Raw genomic sequence first — 25,046 nt, forward strand, 5'->3', positions numbered from 1 at the left:
TCCCAATTTGTGAATATTTAAAAATACTGGATTGCCTAGAAGCAGAGGGAGCGAGACCGGCCTAAATAGTAGGTGCCGCATACCTAAAGCAAGGCTGACTGGCAGAGCACTGTGTTCAAGGCTAGCGTATTCTGTGGTAAGCTGGACCTCCCTCCTAAAACAAACTTTCTTGGTGGAAATGCTGAAGCATCAGAGTAAGCACTTGTTGTTTGCATAGCATAAAATAATGACCACACGCTGTTTACAGCACCATCATTAAAAGAAACAGAAGTGTGCCACCAGTAAGTCTGTGAGTCAGTTAAGACATTATTGTGTTGGTTTATGCTAAGCCCCGGCTTTCCATTCTCAACATGCTGCAAATTTCTGTGCCAACAACAGCAGTGTCATGGAATCTCATTGTGGAGCAGCTCAAATCTCATACATATATACACACTGCTAATCACGAAAGTGGCACTGGGTCCACAGTATAAACACAGCAGCAGGAAGTGACTGCTGAAGTGACCAGCAGTCAAGTAGTTAGCACTGTACCTGTGGGATGAGATTTTCAACAGCGCCCAAATAATTTAGAATAGTGGTTTTCAACCTCTTTTCATTTGCAGACCCCTAAAAACTTTCATATGGAGATGCAAACCCCTTTGGATTACAAGTGTGGGTATTCACAAGCTTTAGATTGATCATAGTCCCTTAGACAGTCTGCAGACCACAGGTTGAAAACCACTGATTTAGAAGCACAAATGCTGCTGGCTTGCAATGAGAGTCAGTTTAAGGCCAGAGGGATGATGCTTTTGCACATCCCAATCTAAAGTCTGGTGACACCTGGGTGACAGCAGTTTTATTGCAGAGTTGAAGTGATTAGACAATGCTTGAGGTAAGAATTTTTAATTGTTCAGTGCGTTTGGGAGAAAAAGAGGTGGGTGGTGGTTGTGGAGGTGGGTGGGGTAACAGGATGGTTCTGAAGCTGGAAGGAGACCGGAGCCCACCATAATATTGTTAGGGATCAGCCTCCAAACCATGTTTTGTTTAGACAAATTTAATTTTTTTGTGGTTCACCTTTCCTGCTTTGTTAAAATTCTGGCTCCCTAGTCACCACCTCACCCTGAGCCACAAAAATCTCTCTCCCTGACTATAAGTAGCTCCCGTCTCAACAGTACAGAAGAAGCCCAACCTCTGGCCCCAGAAACACTGTAGAGTTAGTCCCTTTTTAGTCAGACTGAGACATGTTTTCCAAATCTCTCTGGCCAAGCACATATTTCTCATTCTCAGCTGAATGAGCAGTTGTCCAGCATTTTACAGTTTACAGCATTTTGCTATAAAGCCCTGGAGATAACTGGAGACCAGCATTTTTCATGCCAGGCAGCACTGACATACCTTGTGATGCGGGGGCAGCATTCTCCACTCTCTCTGTAACTGCAAGAACCTCAGCAGGATCCGGTCGTTTCCGTTTGACATTGTTTGGGTCAGTTTTAGCGAGGATTTGGCCTTTCACTCGCAGCTTGTTTATAGCAGCCAGCTGGAAAATGGGAAAGAATCATTAAGATGGTGCTGGATATGAAAACTGTGAAAGCTTGGAACAGTGTCCCTTGCACAAAAATGCAAGACCGTAGCTGAGGCAAGATGGGGTTATGGTAACAAGACTGCCACAAGAAAATCAAACTCCGCTAATGGCTTGCAATGCATTAGGTGTTGAGACAGTGGAGCTCAAGGTACCCAATACTAGGGCTGTGTGAAGCTTTGGTCGCTGATTCGATTTAGCAGAGAGTCAGCTCAATTCAGCGGCTGAAACTCCAAATCCAAATCAAATCAGGAGGCCCTTTAATCTCTCCAAATCGAATCAGAACTTTCCGAATCGATTCGGAGAGATTCGATGATTCGGACACAGACACAGCTTTAAATGTTTTTTTCACACACCTCAAGGTACCAGGTGCCTCGTGAAGGCCGAGGTGGTGGGGGGGAGGGAGGGGGGGGGCACGGTGGCCATGAAGCGTGATGGGGACCCCCCCCCAACTCAGCAACTGGTGCCTCCTGGTCTGGGGGGGCACCTGGGGTCCCCCCATGGCCAACTGCCGAGCTAAGGGGGCGGTCCCCCATGTGCTTGGCAGCAGACCCGGAAGTGGACCGGAAATACTTCTGGGTTGGCCGCCGAGTGCGCAGGGGGGCCCTCCTCACGCTCCTGTGACTTTCCATCTGCTCCAGCATTGTAGCGTTCATGAGCCGTGCCTGAAACCACAAGGTATGTAAAAAAAAACATTTAAAAGCTGCATCTATGACTGAATCGCTGATTCTCTGAACCAGCATTGAATCTTCAGATTCAGCCAAATCGAATCAGGACAGTGATCCGAATGAACAAATCTGTCTAATAAAAGATATCAGATTCACCCAAAGAACCTTGTCTGCCTATGTCCTTAGACCAACACAGCTACAACCTACATGCTTGGCAGGGACCTGACACTCATCACATGTGTATCTTCAAGCTAAGAAAGCCAGAGAAAGAGACTGAGCCAGTAAAGACAAGGAAACTACATATGCATTTCATTTGAGCTAGCACCTAAAGAAAACAAGAGACTAAATCTTCATCTGAAGCAAAACTGTAAAAGGTGCACTGAATACAGGAAAAATGTCCTGTATGTGACATACTCACATTTCTCAAAACAGGCATCCAATGTCTAGGGTACAGGCAGTCCTCGGACTTACGACAAGATGCGGTTTTTAGGAACCAATTGTAAGTCGAAACATTGCAACTCGGAACCAGTCTTCTCATAAGAAATAATGTTATAAATGGGGGATTGGTTCCTGAACCAAGGCCCGATACCCTATTTTCACCAAAAGTACCCCAGAATTTTGTACTTGATCAATTATAGATGAGTAACATAGCTACATTAATGTATTTATATGTAAATAGCAATCATATTGATTTGGAAGGACTTCTTTGAGGTGACTGCTGGACTTTTTAAAAGGCTCTTGGCTGGACTCTTCTCAGGAGTCTTGGCTGCAGGTTTTTCTGGAGTCTTGTCTGCTTTCTTAAAGAAAGTGTCCAAGGAAATTTGGACAGATGTTCTCCAGGGAGATAAACGATGCAGCGAACTTGTTCGCTGACGTGGCGTTGCATCGGATCAAGTGTTATAAAGTCAAAACTGACGTCATAAGGTTGAAACAGGGCATCAATTCAGAAACGTTGTAAGTGTGAAATGTTGTAACTCGAAATGTTGTAAGTCAAGGACTGCCTGTATTACAAATGTCTCAATCATTCAGTGTATATCTGGAGTTTTGTAAACAGACCATCACCGGTACAAGCTATTGCAAATTAGCCCCACTGATAAACAAATACCCAAAGACAGGTCCGGTAACCAATGCCTCTAGGTATCCTGTTTAACCACTCAAAGCCCATCACTTCTAATTGCTCAGCTAATCAGGGTCTGCAAAAAAAACACAAGTCTTCACCCCTAGATGAGTTCAAAAACAGGAGGCAGGCAATTTAACAACTGTAATATGATAGTTAACCTTTTCCTCCCTATTTTGTTTGGACTTTAATTGGCTAACTATCAAGGAAAATGCTTTGAAACCATATAATTAAACAGTATAAAGCATAACAGAACTGCTAGCAAAGTATATGCAGTGCAGGGAAAACCAAGATAAGCAAAAGATCCACGCTGCAAGGCTGCACAAAAACTGTTTCCTGCCTGTACTGGGTAAAGATTTCTTTGCAGCTAAGATAATACAAGGACTAATAGCTCATTTTATTTTGGCAAAGAGTCTTTTTCTGTCATTTAGTTTGTAACTCATTTGTAGTTATTAAAGCAAGCCTTTTTGCTATTCATCAACTGAGTGGCATGTCAATTCTTAGAGCGCTAGGTTTAAAACCCCATTTTTAAGTGCAGCAGATGGAAGAGGAGTATCCAAAGTCATGTTCCTGATTGCAATTGTGGAATCTCCATCTTTGAAAATTTTCAAGAGCAAGCTGGAAAGACACTCAGCTGGGATGATTTAGTCAGAGGTGATCCTGCCTCGAGCAGGGGGCTGGACTAAATGACTTCGTGAGGTTGCTTCCAGCCCTACTTTCCTAAGATACTAATGCAGCAGAGAAAATCTTTCCACTGAAAGCAGCAGCAGGGGCTGGGGGATGGGTATCCCAGACAAACTCTAATCCCAACTCTGCCATCTTCTACTGCTCCATATCACCCAGCCAGTCTGTTTCCCTGTCTAGAAAGAGGCCAACACTTTTCTTTGGCATTTAGTAGGCCTCAGAGGTTTCAGATCTGGATGAAGACACAATGGAGAGGAACAGGTCAGACGAACATTTCTCCCCACTTTTCCAAAGAATAAGGTAACATCACTGGAAATTTCTATAGAAATCAGTAAGCAACTGACAGACAAAAAAACCCCTGCACATGGCCCTTCACTCCAATCCTAAACTGCTCATATTCTCTTTCATTCCACCCATTAGGAGGCGATACTCTCTCCCAGGCAAAAAACAATCTCTGCAAAGAAAAGATGAACCTTGCCTGTGCTAGTTAGAAACCAAGCTGCTGCAGCTCAGACCCAATGCAGCTACTGTACCTAGAGAGCTCACTGCTACCCACTTGGCTGAGGGCAAATATTGAGATTACAAGGAATTTGCCACATTGCTGGATTAAGGTACAATCTGGCATTCTTACAACTTCAACAGGATGCTAGCACACAGAGGCAAAGGACCCAGGTGCTAAAGGGTTAATTTTTATAAGCCAACCTGCAGCCCTATTTTTTAAACATTCAAGGCGAGTTTAAACAAAAGAAACATCAGAACTCTTATCAAGATGGAAAACAAACCAATGGTCCTCAAAACAATTCAGCTACATCCTACATTCCCTGCAGCTATTATAGCCCTCCTAAGTTTGTCTCTGAATTACAGCTAACAAGAGAACTGGATTTTGTCCAGCAGAAGGCAAACTTTCAGCTGACGCTTTTGTATCCCTGCTGCAAAAGGTACCCAAGGCAACCCATCATGGGACAAGAACTGAGCTAGTTCTTAGACTCATAAAACCCTGCAGTATACAGTGCTAAACCCACAAAACGTATTTCCTTCAATGCAGTCTCCAAAGCACATCCCTTTGCAGACAAGAAAGTAAATCCTAGCTGTACCTGACTGGGGATGGGAAGGGGGAAGGACAGCAAAAGTTTGCCTTTTGGCACTTTCTCATCAGCTGGCAGTGTAAAATGGCAGACCGTCAGGAAGATCACTTACAGAGCAAGGCTGAATGTTCCAGCCTTGCTAGTTAAGAGTAGGCCAGACAAACACTTGGCTGGGATACTGACACAAGGTCATTAAGAACCACAGTGAGAAAAATTCATTTCAGAGGCTGGCCATCCCACAGCACTAGCGCACACCTGCCCAATTCAGGATAGATTAGAACTAGTAAAGAGGAGAGGTTCCAACTCCTACTGTTGGATGCTTGAGACTTTATTTAGCAGATAAGCTACTGCCCTGGGGGCTTAGACAAACGAGCAGCTGAGATGGCGCTTGGCCACTAATGGCTGGTGGTCATTAGGAGCTCAGCGTGGCACAGCAGGGCTTAATACATCAAGCACTGGAGGCAAGGTAATAACTGAAATGCCACCAGTGTCAGACTTCACAAATTATAAGGCTAGAAAGGACTAGTGATCGTCTAATCTGACTTCATGTACAACATAGGCCAAAGGACTTCCCTGAACTTGTTCTTGTTTAAATTAGAGCATCTCTGTGCCAATGTCAATTAAAAAATTTCACACAGAGAATATACAATAGCCACAGCTAGGTTGTCCCAAGGGTTAATTAATTACTCTTCAGTCTGAACGTGCCTAGCTTCAACTTAAAGCTCTATTGAGATCCAATGGCTCTACATGTTCACTCTGGAAGTTCTTACAGGCTGTGATCATATCACCTCTTAATCTCCTTGTTAAGCTAGTTAGATGGAGCTCAAAGTTCAGCATTTCAAAGGAGCATTTACCTTCTTAGCTTCTGCTAAGCCACTTAACTTTGGTGCTGGAGGAGGGGAGACATCAAAGAAAAGGATATCATCTCCTTCAGAAAACCCCGCACCCAGTCTAGGTGTCTGTGGAGTTGTCATCTTTGCAGCTTTGGGGAATTCAGCCCCTGGGGTTGGAGAGCGATGTGTGGATTGCCCCGCAGAGGATGGTAAAGCTGCTGTCTCAGCTTTACTTGCATTCTGAAGAAACCTTAAAAAGGAGGAGATTGGAGACAAGTCATAGATCACTGCAGCAAACAAAGGCAGAGTCTGCAAATACCAGAACAGAATGTAAAGGAGCCTGTCAAGGCAGAAGTCATTGCTCAACAGAAGTGGCCTCGCCAGTCCTGCTAGCAAAACAGCGTGCGGTTCAACTACTTGGGACGGTGAAATGAGGCCTGTCGAAGATGTTCAAAGGACCCAGCAAAGGTGAAGCCTCAGAACATCCCTCTGAGGTCAGTCAGTCAGTCAGTGCTGCAGTAGGGAATTCATGGATCTCAGCTGCCTGCTCTACCTATTCTTCCTCCATTATTCTTTCTAGTTCTCAGGCAGAGTGCTGATGTGTTTGGCTTTCCACTGAAGTAAGAACCAGATTAGTTTTATTCAGATTAAGTTTTACAGAACTTTAAAATCTCAGAAAAAATTAGCTGAGGGCTAAACAAGTGGACAGCTTTCCCATAAGCAGCCATAGAGGCTAGCGCATTACCGCTTCTGGATCTCCTCGGAGCGCTTTTTCCTTGCCTCTAGCAATTGCTGTTTCTGTTGTTTGATCAGAGCCGAAGCAGAAATTGACTGGATAGCAGGTCCTTCCTTCTCAGCACCTAAAATAAAAATCCAAAAGGTAAGGGTTGCACAAAAGAGCCAAGTGTCTTCAAAGGTAAGTGTTGGGAGGAGTATGTGGACACACCTGCCTTGGACCAGTGCTTGCAGAGGTTCCGGGCTCCAAAGGTTGGCATCGTTAACAAGTCTTTGAAGTCATCAGAACATGATAAAGGTCTCTTAGCAGCACCTAGAACAGAAAACAAAAAAATTCTAATGGACTCAAAACCACAAAGGGAAAAAGGTCTGGCTATAGTATTTCACACTTGACAGCTCAGAAACACAATCCACTAATACTGGCTGCCCCTTTCTGATTTCACAGACTACTCTCCTTCCTGTTTTAGGTTTTTATACAGTCCCTATTACCAAAGTGCACAAGCACCCAAGATCCCCTCTGAGCTAAAGAAGCACTCTTATCCTTGTTTTACAAGTGGAGAACTGAGGGTTTAGACCAGTGATCTTCAACCTTTTTAGATTCAAGGCACCCCTCAAAAAAATGTCACCTATTTTTCACTTGATTTTTGACTGAAGAAAAAAAAAAATGAGCAAGCTTCTACTGCAGAGAACACAGAAAGACCAAAGGTCTTTCTGACCAAAGGAACACTCTGGATTCCTATTTGAATTCTGTGGATTTAACTTGTGAATCATATTTGCAAACCTAACTGCAATAACATTGTGTAGCACTCTGTCACACCCCTGAAAGGATCTCAAGACACCCCGTGGTGCTGTGGCACCCTGGTTGAGAATCACTGGTTTAGACAGACATGACAACTATACCAGGATCAAATGACATAGGTATGAGTTGGTCCAAGTGAAATAAAATTTGCATGCTCTTAGGGTGATACGTAGGTAGCCAAACCCCTGCCACTTCAGTATGTTTCATTAAGATTTAAAGTTACAGGATTTAACTCACTTATATCACTACAGGAGCACAGACATAAATTATGGGTGATGCAAACTCCAGAATCGCAACTTCTCCCCTTTTTAGTTATATGTTACATGTGTCTATAGCCAGAGACCCTAAACCTCAGATCCACAAAGGTGTCTAGGTGCCTACCTCCTACAGAAATCAATTGGAGTGAGGTGATTAGCTCTCTTTGTGGATCAGGAGCGAGCGACTTACCCAAGGTTACACAAGCAAATAGAGTACCAAAGCAAAGACTTGCATTCAGGTCTCCCAAGGCCCAGACTAGTGCCCTAAGCCAGAAGTAGACAACCCACAGTACACAGCAGATTGTAGAGGAGACAGGCAGCGCAGTGACAGGGCAGGGAACAGAAAACAGAGCAGGAGACCAGCCAAGGGAAGGGGACTAGAGTGACCCTTGGAGAGGGCATGGCATACCTGCCAAAAAGGTTAGGCCTTGCCTGTCCTAAGCACTGGTCTTTCTACAGGATGTATAATACTAAGCAAAGTACAGCAGGAAATGAAGGCACAGGGGACAACCAATTTACTTGAGGCCACAGATAGCCAGGGACAGATTCAGGAGCAGCACTCAGATTGAAGCAGGGCTGGAAGGATCCTCCCAGGCCATTAAGTCCAATCTCTTTAAAAGAGGCAAGAAGGAGGACCCAGGGAACTACAGACCAGTGAGCCTTATTTCAGTACCCAGGAAGTTACTGGAGCATATCTGAAGGAAGGCCATTCGTAAGCCTCTGGAGAAGGAAAGCCTGATCACAAACAGCCAGCATAGATTTATGAAACACAAATAACGTCAAAGAATCGTAACCTCATAGTTGTTAGGGTTGGAAGGGACCTAAACAGATAATCAGGTCTGACCCCCTGCCCCGGGCAGGAATGAGTCCTGGGGTCATAACATCCCAGCCAAATATCTATCCAGCCTCCTCTTGAAGACCCCCAAGGTAGGAGAGAGCACCACCTCCCTTGGGAGTCCATTCCAGAGTCTGGCAGCCCTAACCGTCCTTTGACAGAGTAACTACTTGGATGTATGGAGGAAATGCTCAGATACAGTGCAACAAGGCTTTTGACAAGGTCCAGCACAACTTCCTCATAAACAAATTGGTGAAATGTTGGCTAGGTAAAACTACTACATGTTGCATAGATAACTGGCTCAATAGCTGCAAACAAAGTGCAATTATTAATGGGTCCATGTCAGAATGTCAGGAAGTCTCACAGAGGTCTGTCCTAGGCCCAGTGCTGTTCATCGTGTTTATTAATTATTTGGGTGCTGGCACAGAAAGCTTCTTGAGCAAGTTTGGAGACGACACAAAACCAAGAAGGATTGTAAACATGTTGGTGAATGCATGCACAATTCAGAAGGATCTCAACAGGCTGGAAAGTGGGACTAGAACCACAGGATGAAGTTCAGTGCAGACAAATGCAAAGTGCTACACCTCGAGAGGAATAACCAAAAACACAAATACAAAATGGGGGACACCTGGCTGGATAGCAACTCTATGAAAAAGGACTTGGGAGTCTGTATGAGTCTGCTGTATGATGCAGCTGCACAAATGGCAAATGCGGTTTTGGGATGCATCAATAGAAGGCTTAGATGCAAGACACAGAGAGTGATAGTGCTTCTCTACTTGGGACTGGTTAGGCTTCATCTGGAGTAGTTTCAAGTTCTGGGCTCCACCTTTTAAGGATGTGGAGAAGTTAGAGAGGGCCTAAAGGCAGGCAGAAAAGATGATCAAGGGCTTGGAAAGCAGGTCATATGAGAAGAGAGTGAAGGAGCTAGGCATGTTCAGTTTGTGGAAAAGGTGCTTAAGAGGAGACATGATTACAGTCTGCAAATACTTGAAAGGCTGCCATAAACAAGAGTGAAACACCTTTTACCTCTTGCTGCAGAGAAGAGGATGTGGAACAATGGCTTGAAGTTGCAGCAAGTAAATTTAGATTGTATCCAGAAAAACTTCTTCACTCTATGAGAACAGTGAGGCAGTGGAACAGACTGTGTGGAGAAGTTGTGGACTCCTCATCCCTGGAGGTGTTCAAGAAGGGGTTGGACAGCCACTGGTCAGGGATGAGCTAGGTGCAGCTATGCCTATTTTCTACCATGGGTATTCCCCATGCTTCCAGGTTTTGCTAGTTCCTACCTGTGTCCTCTTTATTTTGCTATATGCATCACGGTGTTTTTAAGCCTTCCCAGAGGCACTGAATGTTGGCTGCAGCTAAGGCTGGGGACTTCAGCTGGGGTGTGCTGATTCTCCTGCGAGGAGCAAAGCCAGAGATTTGTGGCTAGAAGGTCTTGCCCCTCTGCTCAGGATCAGACCAATCACCATATTTGAGGTTAGGAAGGAATTTTACCCCATGGTCAGATTGGTATGGACTGTGAGGGGTTTTTTGCCTTCCTCTGTAGCAGGGAACATGGCCCTCTACCCAGGACCTATTGAGCACATATTGACAAGTTTATAGAAGCAGGACATTGGCTGCTGTAGGTCCTCCCTGAATTACCTGTGGCAGGTTAGGGTGATAGGTCTATGCTGTGTCAGGGTTGAGGGTAGTCTTATGTAGAGTTTAGATCAGGGGTGTGCAATTATTTGGGCCCACAGGCCACACAGGGAGTTTTGCTGAGCTGTTGCAGGTCAAGTCAGATTCCCCCTCACCCCCATGCTCAACAGCTCCCCAAAACTCCCTATGTGGGATGCAGCCATGGGTGGACAGGGAGCAATGTTCAATAGCAGGATGGGTGGGCAAGACTGGGATCACAGGGCAGAGAAGCAATCCACTGCCCGCATGCCCCTCCAACAGGCGCAAGTTCTGCGTGCAAGGAGCGGATTGCGGCTCTGCCCCAGCCCAAGCCCTGTGCTGTCACCCCGCCAAAATCCCACACCCGGCCCCAGATGCAACTCCTCGCACATGCTGTCACCACTCTACATTCCCGGGGTCTCCACAGAAACCACCCAGGAGCCACACAGGCAGGGCATGTGACCAGGTGGGAAGCTGTGTTTCGCAGTGAGATGGGTGGGCAGGGTTGCAAACACTCTGGGATCTTGGGGTGGTGACAGCACAAGGCTGGAGCCAGGGCAGAACCATGATCCACTCCCCATATACCCCTGCCTGCAGAACCTGTGCCCATTGCAGGGGTGTGCAGGCAGCAGATCACTGCTCTGCCCTGACCTGGGCCCCAGGCTGTCACAGCCCCCAAATCCTGGTGTCTCCCTGGCCCCACCAACCCACCCACCTCACTCCCAAACACAGCTCCCTGCTAACCTGTGGCCCCATCCCATCCACCTGGCTGAGTGCCCCGACTACACAGGTCCCACCCCCAGCAGGGGATGCAGGACAGACTCACTGGGGTGCCTGGGCAGAAGGGCTACATCTGGCAGCTGCAGCAGCCAGAGGGAGCTACCACTGTTGGGAAATGGAGTCAGGCCACTGTGCCAGCCCAGCCCTGCTGCATGCCTGGAGATGGCGGAACCAGCTGCACGTGCCTCGGCTAGACATGATCGAGGAACCTGCTGCAGGCCAGACAAAATCCTTCAGCGGACCATAATTTGCCCACCCTTGGTTTAGATTACGGTTGTATGGGACGGTTTGGGTAGGGATGATTCTGCCTCAGGCAGGGGGTTGGACTGGATAACTTCTGGAGGTCCCTTCCAGCCATACTTCTCTATGACTATGACCACTCTATTACTTGTGTTCACCCTCTATTGAGAACCAAAGGAATCCCCAGAATTGCCACTTCCAAACCTTACCTGTAGCTGCCAAAAACAATACACAAAATACCAAGAACACCCTGCAACAGGCAAACGAGGGTACTGCCAATGCCCTGCCACTGAACAGGGCACCAGTCAGTCCCTCTGTGCTCAGCACTCAGTAGGCGCTTGACTCTGGTCTGAGCTATTCCATTCAGCTTGCCTGTTCCTCAGGAGCACACTCAGTACTCCTGGAACCTTCCAATACCCTATTCAATTATAAGTCTTAACCCACTGATTCACAATTGGAGATCAGAAAGCTGGCACTGCCCCCCATGGTAGCACTGATTTTGACACTGGCCATTGCCTGAATGCAACATACTGGACATTTGTTTAGCAATGCTTGCCCTGCAGCTGTGATGCCAAGGGGAATGGGAAGTGAATTGAAAAATACCATCTGTACAAACTACCAAATCCCCAGCATCTCTAGCTTGCGCATCCCGGGCTCTGCAGACCTATCACCCATTCAGCTGAAAACATCTGAGGAGGAGGAAGAAAGACAACGTTACCAATTTTCTGTCTAGCTTCCTGTACAATTGCATTGGCTCCTTTCACGACCAGATTTGTGAGCGTAGTTTGAATCTTCTTCTTTGGAGCTGCAGCTGCTGCACTAAAAGAGACAAAAACCCCACAAAAAGTGAGCTTTATTCAATGACTTGAAGCAAGAAAAGGATAAGGGCTGGTATTTGAGCTTGAGTGCGATCTCAGCCATTCAATGAAAGCTCCAATTACACAGCCTTCTGCCTAAGCAGGTATTTGTCTGAAGTAGGAACTTTGTGCTTGGCCTCTTTTTGGTATCAAAACTAGATTTCCCATTTCTCTCTAGATTTCAATATACGTGGTTATAATATCGAGAGGATACTTGATCACAAACACTGTGATGAAGCTGGATGACGTTAGCTCAAGAGAGAGAAGCTACTTGCTGCATACAAATTCAGTTTATTTAATGAAGTAGCATTGGTGAGAGACTCAAAGTGTTTTGCAAACACTGGGCAACCTCCAGCAAAGCCTTTCCAGCTTCCTGGCTTTGGAATGGGCCTTGAAAAACCCAAATGCAAGAGACACATCCAGAGACTTTCCTGCCACTGACATGGCTCATTTGAAAGAAGTCAGCACAGCAGGCCCTTGTCTCCCAATGGATTATTGCTTTGGCCATATTATTACCATCCCCTTAGAGAAGTCTGCCATCCAAGCTTTGATTCTACTTATGGAGACAAGCAATATCCTGGCAAAACAAGGTACGGTTGCAAACCAAAGGAAGGGGCTAGTCGAAGGGTCTCTCTGAAGCTTCCTTGAGGCTCAGTTATACATAGCCAGGAAGGAAATGTACTCAAAAGCCAGAGACAGTGCTTTAAGAAGCCTCCAGGGAAGTTTAGTGGTTCTCTTACACAGAAGCTGCGTAAGCTGCTGAAGAAACCCCTCCGTAGTAAAAGCCTTCCCGGCACAGCCTCTCCTTCAAGCTGGGGTTCTTACAAGCCAGGCTTTTCGGAACACGGCCACCTGAGAAGGTGGATTGCAGGTCTGCCCGCTTCGAGCTCAGTTTCTTGTACTGGGATTGCACGTGATACTGACAATATTCACAGTCATTCTGAGAGGAAGAAGACAGAAAGGTTTGTTGGTGAAAACTAACAGATGATTAAAATTAAAAGCATTTCCCGAGACAACCAACAAGGTCTTTTCATAACTGACCTGCAAATGCACAGATATTGTGGGTTATAAGCAAGAAACCAAGCTTGGCAAATGCATACATAAGCCGTTACTACTGTGACTAGTGGGCTGCTATGGACCAATTGCTAGACGGAAAAAATGCAAATCTCATACATTAAAGCAGGGGTTCTCAACCCCCGGGCCACGGCAGGTTGACTGCTGGTCTGCAGCACGGTTGGCTGCTGGACCAGCAGTGGCCACGGACCGGCAAACCACAGCCCCCCAGAGCCGGATGGAGAGGACGTGGCTCCTCCTGCAGGGCCCAAGGCAGCACAGGGTTTGGCCTTACCTTTCTGCCAGCCGGAAATTCCAGCCGCAGTCAGCTGTGATTGCTGGGCCGCAGTTTGCCGGGCCACGGCCACTTCCGGGCCACGTTTGCCAGGCCACGGCATAAAAACTTTGGGAACCCCTGCATTAAATGTTTTATTTTCCCTATCGAATAAGCTCATCCTGAGCCTGGGAAGGCCAAAGGTTTAATTTCTGATGATGACTCATCTACCTGTCTGTTTCCGTGTTTTAGGACCACAGAATTTATAATCTCCTTAAGTGCACAGGTACAAAGGAAAAGTAACAGTAGAAGCAAGACGTACTGTACAGCTATTTTGAATGACAATTTTTTAGACACATTTCAAGACAATATAGATTAAAATCTGTCAGGAAGTTCAATGCTGTGAACAGCCCCCTCAGCCTGGTAAGCAACAAAATGGAAATGATTTCATTCTATCTTTAAACTTTCATCTGCACATTGTTTGTAGTAGCAGTAACTCCCAGGTCAGACATTTTCAGCCAATTAGGACCTGCCAGTCAGTTCCTTCAGCCAGAAAAGTTTTCCCCACGATTCATTATTGTTGCACTGGATAATTCAGTTGACATTTAGGATGCTGTATATAGACGACCCTATGAACTGATCCGAAGACATATTCTAAATTTGTTGCATGCATCTTATACATCTATTGTCCTTGTTCCATTCTAAGTGTGCTTCAAATGCCACCCCACTCAGCTAGTGACCCACCATGTTCAATATTGAGTCACCTCTTTCCCCTTAAACCTTATCCTCAAGTGACTGCATTTTCTCTGATGGCTTGGATCACTATCACTATTTGCATGACATACATCGCCCAGCTGTTAGAAAAATAGGACTGAAAGGGACCTCAGGAGATCAGCTTGTCCAAACTCCTGCTCAAGGCAGGATCACCAACAGCTCACAACATTAATAGTTTAATGGCAGCCTAGAGACAGAGGGATACAGACCAGATTGACACTCTGCATGCAGGGATCACCATTCTTCTTCCTGGCTTTGCAGGTGCCCAAATCCAGGGCTTCACCCATGAGCAGGATCTTCTGGGGATGATCAACAGACAAGCATACCTAAAAAGAAAAAGCACTAAGAGTAAAGATAAGGCTCCATAAACAGATTCATGAATGGTGGTCATCCTTAGAGGCACTGCTGTAAGCGAGCTGTATTATTGAGGACCACACAATATTTATTTATTATCAGTGGATAAACAGAGGGCTTTTGAGTTCAGTCCCAAAAGCTTGGACTTTTCAGGTCACTTGACCGTGTCATTCATTTATACACATTTTGGATAATTTAATTGGTTGCATGGTGCAGCATGGGTCCCAATTTATTGCCTATCATTTTCATGACAGCAGCGTTTCCCAAACCCTATGGGTCTACATCCCTCTGTAGTAAAGTCGGACACTCCTGTGCTCCACCTGTCCTCCAGCTCCTGCTGCCACTTCTCTCGTCACCGATTCCCTTTACCAGCAGCAGCAGGAGCTAGTGACAAGGTAAGTAGTGACAGTGGCTCAAGTAAGGGGGCATTGACTGTTGTGATGTGCATGCGCCTCCCCAAGGAACAGTTCCCACAGCTTGGGAAACACCATATTTTAGCAAATGCTGGTTATCTGTATATTAAGCATATAAAATCTGTCAGCATTTCTGCTCTGTAGCTTGAATTATGCTGCAGCTGACTGCATGCTCATTGTAACTGCATGTGCACCCCTTAACTGTGCCAGAGACAGGGAAAGGGAAGCAGATGTCAAAGGGCTGCTATTAGAAGCACTGACAATGACAGGAACTAGTTAGCTCTGCAGCTCCTCTCTCACCTCATTTTCAAGGCTTCTTTTAGCAGCTTTGACAGGGAGTAAGAAAGCCTTGAAAATGAGAGGAGCTAGTCAGCTTCAGAGCTGTTGATTACGCTGTGTACCCACATAGCTTTGATTGCTTCTAATAAGTTTGGATAAGTGCCTGAGGCCTCTCCCCAAGGCGACGCACTTGAATGGAACGTGGCAAAACTGATGATTTAGCTTGGCCTGAGGGCTCAGACCAACACGCTACATACCAAGGGAGCACCAAGCCCTCAGCCACTCCTTGTGCTTGAAATGCTGCAGACTTTCCTCAGAAGCTGACACGTATGGTACTGGTTTGAGAGGATAGGCCCAGTCATTTTGACATGGGGCTGAATGCAAGAGTGTCATCCCTGGTCCCTGATGCAAAGGACTGGGGGAAAAAAAATCTCCAAGGTGGATGTTCAGATGGGAAAAGAATCAAAAGGGGAAAATACAAGAACTTTTTGACATAGTGTCTGCTTAGAACAGGGGCTGGCAAAATGTGGCCCGCCAAGCCATTCTATCCAGCCCACGGGGCCCCTAAAAAAAAAAAAATGAATAATCTGCCCTGGGCTGCCTGTCATGTGGCCCTCAATGGCTTGCCAAAACTCAGCAAGCAGCCCTCCACCCAAAATAAAGTGCCTGCCCCTGGCTTACAAACAAGTGAGAAAAAGGAGATGAAGGTCTATCAGTACACCCCACCCCTTTTTTATTTACAATATCCTGTATTGCAGAATGATAACGTCCCAATGTGTTCTCTTGCAAGGAAGCAGAAAGCTTTGCATCTGTTCCCTTTATAGGTTTCCCTCATGTTATGCTGTACATGCCCTCCTGGAAAATGGTGCATAACTCGAATTCACATAAAGGGAACCCACTTTACAATGCAACGAATAGGGATACTTTACAAGACCTCAACTGTACTGACCACCAGACCCATTTCTACCACTTTTACAAGACAACTTTGGTATTCACCAACAGCAGACAGTACACACAAGCATAGGGAGAGGGGTAGGAGATAAGCTAGTGGGACGCTTAGAAGCTATAATGGGGATGGTAACTACAGAAATGTGTCACAGACAATGAGCAAGGAGCACAGATCCACACAGGAGACTATATTTTGGTGCGCATCACTCCCATGATGCACTACACAAAGCAGCTAACTGCAGGCTTCCACCACACCAATCGCATAAGAGTGAAAGTTATCTTGCATATAACAAATTTTTGGTATAAAAAGAGTCATTGCATAAGAGCGAATTCCCACATACAGAACCTGCATAAAGCGAGGGAAACCTAAGGTTTCTACCTTAAGAAAGGTAGATCTGCTTTCATTTGCATCTGCTAACACAAGCTTACTATATGGTATTTTTTATTCACATGTATCAAGCTACATTTAGATGGAAATGGAAAGGAAATTCAATTAAAATGCCTAAAAGAGGCATTTTAAAACAATTTTATTAAACTAATAAAAAGCAACCATCTTGAATGTCCTAGTAACATATGAGAAGAGTTCATTATATACCATCATTTATTTACCACTAAGCAAAGGGAAAAAAAATGGTCACCATATCCTTCATGATTTTAAAACTAGTAAATCTCATCCCTGCCAGCTCATTCTTCAACTTTGAAAAAAAATAATTTAATGTTAAACAGATTTTTACAATGAAAAGTGTATTTAAACTGAAAAAAAATCACATCTGATTTAAATTAAACCAACTTTTCTTTTTAAATCATTGCTTATCCTTTCCTTGTGGTGGCCAAGAAAAGTCATCTTACCTCATCTGAACCCTCCTTAGGTTTCATGGGATTAGCATTGAGCAGCCCAATGACTGTGCCTTGGTCTGTCTTCCAGTGTTCCTTGTGGACATCACCAAACAAAAATAATGAGATGCACTTATTCAGATCACGCAGGTCATTCAGTCGCCAGATGCTGAAGGTTTTGCCCTGGAGCAGACAAAATTTACTTTCTGTTAGATCTTTACAAGAAGACCACTAATACTGCCCATGCTTAAAGTAGTCACCATTAAAATCATTACTCTTTTGCCTTTGTTTCTACTTTATGACCTCTAAGCAGCATATAGCGTGTGATGCTATTTGTTAACACAGGTAATTGCAAAAGATAAAATAGCCTTTTAACCGGCCATTCTATTGCTGCTGTTACTAATATTTAACTGCCATACAGCACTTCTCACAGATTCTTATTAGTCCACAATAACCCTGTGAATAACAAATTAACCCCATTTTACAGCTGATGAAACTGAAGTGGCATTTTAACCAAAACTCAAAGTTCAAGCTAGAACTCACACCTAATACTCAACTCCTTGATGCACAATCCTAGCCTTCCGAATGAGCCCAAGGAAAGTGGTAGAAAAGGCATGGTTTGGCCCTTTTAGAACGAGACAGGGTAAAACCCTGGTAGGTGTGCAATAGGGTACAACTCGTCTTTGCCAGGAAAAGGGATTTATTAGATCTAGCCCTTAAGGACTGGTTTAGTCAGAGGTGATCGTGCCTTGAGCAGAGGGATGAACTAGATGACCTCATGAGGTCCCTTCTAGACATACTTTCCTCTGATCCTATGATTTAGATGCCTAAAAATTAGGCACTGCAAGCAGCTCGCATCTCTGATAGGGGCCTAGGTTCCCTATACAGGGTCTGGGAGAAGTCAGACACATGACAATGGAGATGAAAAACAGTCAATACACTGAGCAGGGAGCCAGCTAGAGCTACTCAATAGGAAATACTGAGTACAGGAAGATGCTTGAAATCTTTTCCCTTTGCAGCAGCTGTTTTCCACTCAGGGAGATGCTTCTGTCCACCTGGGATCCAGAGGCCAGACCCCTCTCCCGAGGCTAGGTACCTATAAGACTTCTTTGAAAGAACTCACTCTCTTCTTTTAGGCCCAGGCAGAGATGTCACCTTTCACAGCCCACTGGTTATAGCACTGGCTCAGGAGATAAGATACAGGTTAACAGTTTCTCTTTGGCCTGAGCAGCTTCAAATCCCAGCTCAGAAGAGTGTCACAACCACTAGGCTATTTGCTAGCATAGGTTTGGGCACTTTGCATTCCTCCTCTTGAATTCTTGGCTGCACAGTGGAATGACTTTAAGATCCACTGGACCAGAAGGATCATGGAATAGCAGTTAGGACACTTATTTGAGGTGCAGAAGTCCTAAGTTATGGTCCCTACGCCTAAGAAAGTGCCTGCATTTTACATTAAACCATCCCTGAGCAGATTTACACATCCTAATGGATACAGTGTCACGTGTCTTGGCTCTCATATCAATACCCAACACAGAAGAATCAGTGCAGTCTAGGTTCATATGAGCACAGACACCAACAATACCATATGAGCCTTGTCTAGTTGGAATATTTAATACAGTTGGTTTTAATTAAAAAAAGGCAAATCTGGAGCTGGCTGATAAAGCATGCAAAACGTAATTAGCTCTTCAGTGAAAACACTATCATTTCATTACGACTAAGCTTATGATACAATGAAACTGCTTACACTGTTTGAGCTCTGAGGGGTGATTTTCTTCATTATCACTCCAAACGTTACCCAGTCCGTTTCCTCAAGATTTTCCCCAGCAAGTTTGTTTTGAAGCTGAGACAGTCGGATCAGCTTCCGTCCAGCCATTTTCTTCTCCATTTCAACTGACGATACACGGGGTTTTCTATAGTAAATATTAACATATCAGCACAAATGCCTGGAGCCAGCCCAGAACATTTAGAATTGCAAAAACAGATTTAAATTCATTAGGGCATGAGACCACTGAAGCATCCCCTAATCACTGCAGGATTGCGCCTTCCTGTATACTATGAAATACTCGGTCTATGCTTAAAGAGCTAAAATACTCCCCTTGAGAAATTGCAGGAAGATCTGTGAGAGTATGAAATAAAGCATGTTCTGTGCCTTATTTCACTTCCTGAGATCACCTGAAAAGTATCAGTCATCAATATTCAACAGCCTTGAAACTTGTGTTGATCCATCATATACTGTGGTACAGTGTGTGCATTGCAAGGTTCATGTGTACTTAATTCTATTGATTTTAATGATGACTAGACTAGAGGAACACTGCTGCTGCCCAGGCAGGAGTGAGTATTGTAAACACAGTACTGTTTCTAGGGAAAGGAGCTGTTTCAGGTAACAGGAGACCTCTTGTGATCACAGAGAGTATTGCAAATCTTGTTTGAGCAACAGTGGGCCAGTCCTGCAGTTCGTAGCAAAGTGCCAGTGTAATCCGACTATCATTTTTCCTTTGCCTCCTCCCATTGTCCTTGGAGCATAATCACGAGAAGCATTTCTAAGCACATTAACAAAATGATGAGGACATTTTTAAAAGAATAGTCGGCATTCTGTAAAGGGGAGGAAAAATGGGTGTCTGAGCATGTTACTATCCAACTGCTAACTTCTGACCAATGGCGCTGCTTTACTTCAACATCTCTCTGACTAATGAATATTCTGGCATGGGGAAGTGATAAATAAGATACAGGTATACCAAATCCCTGACAGGCTGAGCCCACTATTCACAATGCATTTCAGCCTCCATCGTTATACACTGGACAGATCATGTCCTCTCTCTGCTTATTTGAAAGGGATACAAAAAAGCTTTGGCTTGCCAACCTCAATCTCAGGCCAGAGAAAGCTTCCACAGAGACTGGCTGATCAGTCACAGTGGAACATCCAGGCAAGTGAGAAGTCCTCTCTTTGACTCCAACGTTGGGTGTGTTCCCCTCAATAGATCTGAGAGGCTGAAAAGATGAACTTAATACTGTCCTTAGAGGAGGACTCTTGTTCTCTGCAAGTGACAGAAAAAATTAGTCATAAATTAATGAAAAATAATATTTTTACTTAAAAATTCTACCAGCCTAAACTTAACCAACTGAGCCCATGTTATAGGAATACTTAATCAGTGTTTACACTGCCCTTTCTGTACAGGCCTATTCCCTGGACTGGAATCTCAAGGAGCAGTTCCATTTCAGTTGTAAATGCTGCAAGTGATAGCATTTTCCAAGACAGGCTACGTCAGCGTCCAAAATCTATTGTATAACTCTCATTTCCAGGGATGAGAATTGCAGCACACTGCATATCAGACATATCTGAATTAACACTAAACAAGCCCAACTAGTTTTTGGTAGCAAGGTAGGTGTTATAGCACAGAGATCAGCTTCAGCTGGATAAATAAGTCTGCCCCAAGTTCCTTGTTCCCACATGTAAGCTGCTGCAGGTACATAACTACTAAATTAAAGGTCACTCAATACGTTTCCATTGGGAATGAAGACCAGAGACTAAATCTCTACTGAGCAGTAGTGCGACTCTAAGGCACCAGAACCCAAGAGTAAGAATCGTACCTCCCGGTGAAAGCTTTGCTTTCTGGACTCCCCGTTTAGTTAGTGGTAATGCAGGTGTGTCAAGCTGGGCAGAGAAACACGGTGACTCCTGTAGTGTCTGCATTTTCCGTTCCTTTAAGGGCACGCAGGGCAATTTCCCTGCTGCACAAACACAAAAGGTATTTAGGAGACCTCCTGACCTGTTCACAAGCAGCCGGAACTGCTCAAACAAAACACTTCCCTGTATAAGAATTTACATGCAGGAAACTGGAAATCCATGCTGCAGCCAGCCATTGAAGCCTGTGCACCAAAAGCAACAGATGGCTGGGAGCCAGCAGCTCATCTTCTGTGGTTCGTCTGTCCACAGTATGTTGAGGCACTGAACTGCAGTAAAGCACAACCAATCCCCCATTTTTATCTATTCCACATCCAACATACAATGGTGTCACTCCTGCCTCCCACGTTACAAACACAATGGGAACCCAGCCGTATTTGCTTTGGGACACTGGTCTCTTTCAAACAACAGGCACTAAGCACCTGTTTGAGAACCTCTGGTGCTTCTACTTCACAACTCATGGGGCATCAATCATCTCCATTTTACACATGGGGAAACTGAGGCTTAGTGTCCTGCCAGGGTCACACAAGGGATTTGTAACAGCAGAGTATATAGCACAGGGCTGGGTTTTAGACAAACAACCTAATTAGCCTCCATACCTGGAGCTTTCTTTACTGGGCCTGAGCTGGACGGCTGCTCAATGGCAGTCTTTTGCAATTGCTCCTGTAACTTCTTCATCTGCTCTTGCAACTTCTTCAACTCATCTACGAGAGAATAAAGTATAAATGTAAATAACACAAACCTGTTGCAAGCTAAGATTAACAATATTATTAGAAATTCAATGCCTTTACTACTTCACAGGAATGCAGAGATGTTTACTGGGAAGAACTGGTGCCATTACTGAATTTGAGCTCTCTCTCTGTAAGTGTCCCACTGAACCAAATTAATTAAAAAAGGCCCCTTGGAGCTTAAGTGTTCTTTAATACAGAGCTCTTTTGCCATACAATCAACTCAACACACGCCATCATAGGTGACCCACCGGGGGGGGGGCAGGCAAAGATTGGCCCTCGCCAGCCGGGTAGTGGAGGCGACAAGCAAAGCGTCAGCCAGTGCCTCCCCTGAGATTTTGGGGGCACTGAGAGAAGTGTCAGCAGTGACAAATCGACCACTGGAGGACCCCACCTCCCAGTCGGCGATCGGCTGCTGGGCCCCCCCTCCCTCCCAGTCTCAGGAGGCACCAGTCGCCCATGCATGCCATGTTGTGTGGGATATATTTAGATCTCTTTTTTACTAATCATGAGATAGGGTCAGTGAATAATGCCTGTTCACTTGCAGTACGGTGAAATATTTGTGCCTTCATGCTGAATGCCTTGGTAGCAGGTAAGCATCTGGCCCACACAGGCAGCAAAAAAACAAGAACTAATGTATACTACTAGTAAGCAAAACTCCCTCTTAGGTCTGGTTTCTTTGGAGTCAGCTGACAAAGGTAGCCACTGGAAAGCAATTAATTTTGCCCTGTAAGCACTTAAAACTGGACTAAGTCATTATTTATTTAGCTCAAGCAACTGACTAGTCTATACAAGAACTTCCAGTTGCTTCCCTTCAGAACCGCATTTGAACTAGAAATCAAGCAGAAAAGTCTCTCTATTCCTTGCCAACACCAGTAAGCCATCCACTTAGTCTCAGGAGTCATCTAGCAATAACCATGACTTGAACTATATTTGGTAAATTGGCCAAAAATGGCTATTTGAGAAACCTTGTAACTCCTGATTGGTTTTCTCCTTCTCTTGACTGGGGGCTGGACAACAGGGTATTTCTTGTGCAGGTTCTTCCTCTTTCTCTTCTTCTATCAAGTCATCCACATCTCCAAACAAAGCAGCCACAGTTTCCTTCTCCTCGTTGGCTTCACTCTCCTCAGACCCAACCTCCTCGGTGTAAGAGGTATCATCCTCTGCATCAAACAGATCATCGTACTCATCAGGTTCTCCTGCTTCCTCTGAGCAACCTTCTTCCTCTTCAGGGCAATTCCCATCCTCAGCTGCCACATCTTCGTCTAACAGGGAAGCCAATAGCTCCAAGTCCTCATCTCCTGGAATAAATTAATTAAATCAAGCATCACTACAGCCCAATTCAAGGAAGCCTGCCATTTCCAGGTTACTCTACTCGTATAAGCCAACTACTGCCTAGCTCTAGTCAGGGCGCTGATTTGCTTCTTGCACTATCAATTTGCTCTAAACCGAGCTGCAGTTAAAATAAAGACAGATGTCAAAGCACAGGTTCTATTCTTCTGCTCTAACTTAAACGTGACAATCATTTTTTCTTTCAAATTTTACTATGTATAATAAAAAAATAAATGGGAAAGAAAGAGAAGGCAGATTTGTCACGAAAGGAGACAGAGGAGACTTTGGGGTATGCACTCTATTTTTCTTGGTTCTATATTTATTTTGTGTTTATTACAGAGGCTCTCAAACCATAGTGCCTGGACCATCCATGGTCTGCTGAGAGCTAGCAAGGCACGCAGTTTTACATTGGCAGCTGCTTCTAGCAGAGACCAGACCCTTCACTGCAAAGGAGAACCCAGAGATTGGTAAAGGTAGAAGCCAGATCTGGCCAAAGGGCTCAGTGATCCCCCCATGGGTTGGACCAACCTGTCAATCTTAACATATGTTCCCACATATCCAGGGAAACCTAGGAACCAGGTAGCTGGGCAGCAGACCTGAGAGAGAAGGGAACAGAGTAGAAGGAAAACCAGACGGCAGGGGGAAAAGGCAACCAGACAGCAGAGAAATAAAGGGAGAGAATGAGAGAAATTAACAGACTGGAATCAAAATTCAGAGCAAGGCACAATCAGCATGATTTAGACTTTGATGACAAAGAAGCTGCAAAGCCACAAAAGGGATGGACCAGCACAAGGTGAAGGTGCTTACGAGGAGCTGGGAGGGGATCTATTTTTGCTACTTCTAAGGCACTTGCTAGTCAAACACTGTTAAAAAGCACAAATCTACCAGCTCTAAATGTAAGAAGCAGGGGGGACAGGAAAGGGTGGACAAAAGAGAGCTGCAAATCTTACCCTCCATGTTTTCAACAGGATGTCTTCAGTAGCAAGCCCAAAGGAAAAAAAAAAAATGTCACCTGTCAGGGAGAGAACAGGGGCAAAATTATTTATTTGCAAGTTAAATAAAACATGGTCAACAGGAATAAACTAAGGACATAAACCATCCAAGGTTTCTTGCTTTTAATAGCATTCAGAATTGCCATTCTGAAGGACTCAGCGCTCATGACCTAAGCACTACATGACATTGTCCATCCCCTCTACACATCTAAGAACAGAGGCGGCAGTTCAGGTAGAGATCTCCTGAGCCACTGAATGCAGCCCTTGCATTTCTAGGCAAGCCTTCATTCAAGGACTTCCCAGGACCTCCACTTTAAAGCCTTACGTGCTACAACCCAGCACAGTGCCTGAAACACCAACCACGCCGCAGCTAAGAACAGAGGACATGGGCACTGCCAATGCAACGACAGGGATGTAACAGCATAATATGCCCAGGTCACAGGAGGACCAGGAAAAGATGTCAGGGGGAACAAACAGGGCAGACAAACCACGTGGCCTTCCTAGTGCACATCTTTTCTATATCCACACACTGACTTTCTTTATTGGAGGGATGCTTTGGGGGATGAATTACAAGAACATAGCAAATGACCCCCCTCAAAGGAGCTTGGACTTTAGACTCTGCCCTGTCACCCACCCAGCTGTCACTGATGTTAGCCAGTACGTATCAACGTACCACACAGAGGTGCACCAATACATCAGTGCCATATCAGATCGGCACCAATGTGAGGAAAATGGAGAGTACCGGCAATGAGCTTTTGTCGTCTGATGTGGCCGATAACACGGCCAATATAAACGCTGCGTGCATGCGCGCAGCCGCAGCAGGGGCAAAAGCCATGCTAATGCACCCACGCACAGGAGGATTAGTCGACTGCGCATCAGCATCGCTTCAAAGCCAGTTACTGCGCATAAACACCATTTTTACACATGCAAGCACCCGGCGCTACGACCCTTACAATCGTACAAGCGGCGAAATGCACGTCAGCGCTGAGAAAACAGCAGCGGTCCTTCTGAACCTAAACACTTAGAAGCCGTTTTTATTCGAAAACGCACCGCCGCCGTTTTCTGCGCAGACACACGTTTCGCCCTCAACGCAGCGCGCGTCAGCCCACCGCGGCACGTACAGCACGTTCGATTCAGCAAGTCTGCAACAAAGCGGCGGATCTCCGCTTCGGAGCAGCCTCCCAAAAAGCGCACGTACGCACACCCTGAAGTTAGCACCTGCGATTCCAGGTACGAGCGTTAACGTCCCCCAAGGTGCCCAATGAAGACGCTTTCCTCGACG

At 45.3% G+C, this 25,046-nt stretch overlaps 1 protein-coding gene across 3 annotated transcripts in view; it reads right to left on the reverse strand.

The window, feature by feature from the left end:
* MCM10 (minichromosome maintenance 10 replication initiation factor) overlaps window positions 1-25,041 on the reverse strand; it is a 34,556-nt gene extending 9,515 nt beyond the window's left edge. For 2 of the 3 annotated variants that reach the window (XR_003093702.1, XM_025202307.1), the window contains exons 1-15: window positions 24,983-25,041; window positions 23,723-23,784; window positions 22,409-22,741; window positions 21,312-21,416; window positions 20,619-20,759; window positions 19,891-20,065; window positions 18,775-18,940; window positions 17,046-17,213; window positions 14,412-14,528; window positions 12,842-13,041; window positions 11,963-12,063; window positions 6,886-6,987; window positions 6,685-6,799; window positions 5,961-6,189; window positions 1,369-1,510 (exon numbers count right to left, since the gene is read on the reverse strand). Coding sequence is in view for 2 of the 3 variants with exons in the window: in XM_025202307.1 (XP_025058092.1) it covers window positions 1,369-1,510; window positions 5,961-6,189; window positions 6,685-6,799; window positions 6,886-6,987; window positions 11,963-12,063; window positions 12,842-13,041; window positions 14,412-14,528; window positions 17,046-17,213; window positions 18,775-18,940; window positions 19,891-20,065; window positions 20,619-20,759; window positions 21,312-21,416; window positions 22,409-22,741; window positions 23,723-23,729 (2,101 nt within the window). In the remaining variant the exon portion in view is untranslated. Of the gene's footprint in view, window positions 1-1,368; window positions 1,511-5,960; window positions 6,190-6,684; window positions 6,800-6,885; window positions 6,988-11,962; window positions 12,064-12,841; window positions 13,042-14,411; window positions 14,529-17,045; window positions 17,214-18,774; window positions 18,941-19,890; window positions 20,066-20,618; window positions 20,760-21,311; window positions 21,417-22,408; window positions 22,742-23,722; window positions 23,785-24,814; window positions 24,921-24,982 lie in introns of those variants that run through there. The other variant, XM_006022133.3, reaches the window with a different exon arrangement.
* Window positions 25,042-25,046: the final 5 nt, after the last annotated feature.

Source organism: Alligator sinensis, unplaced genomic scaffold, assembly GCF_000455745.1.
Source record: "Alligator sinensis unplaced genomic scaffold, ASM45574v1 scaffold1216_1, whole genome shotgun sequence".
NCBI lineage: Eukaryota > Metazoa > Chordata > Crocodylia > Alligatoridae > Alligator > Alligator sinensis.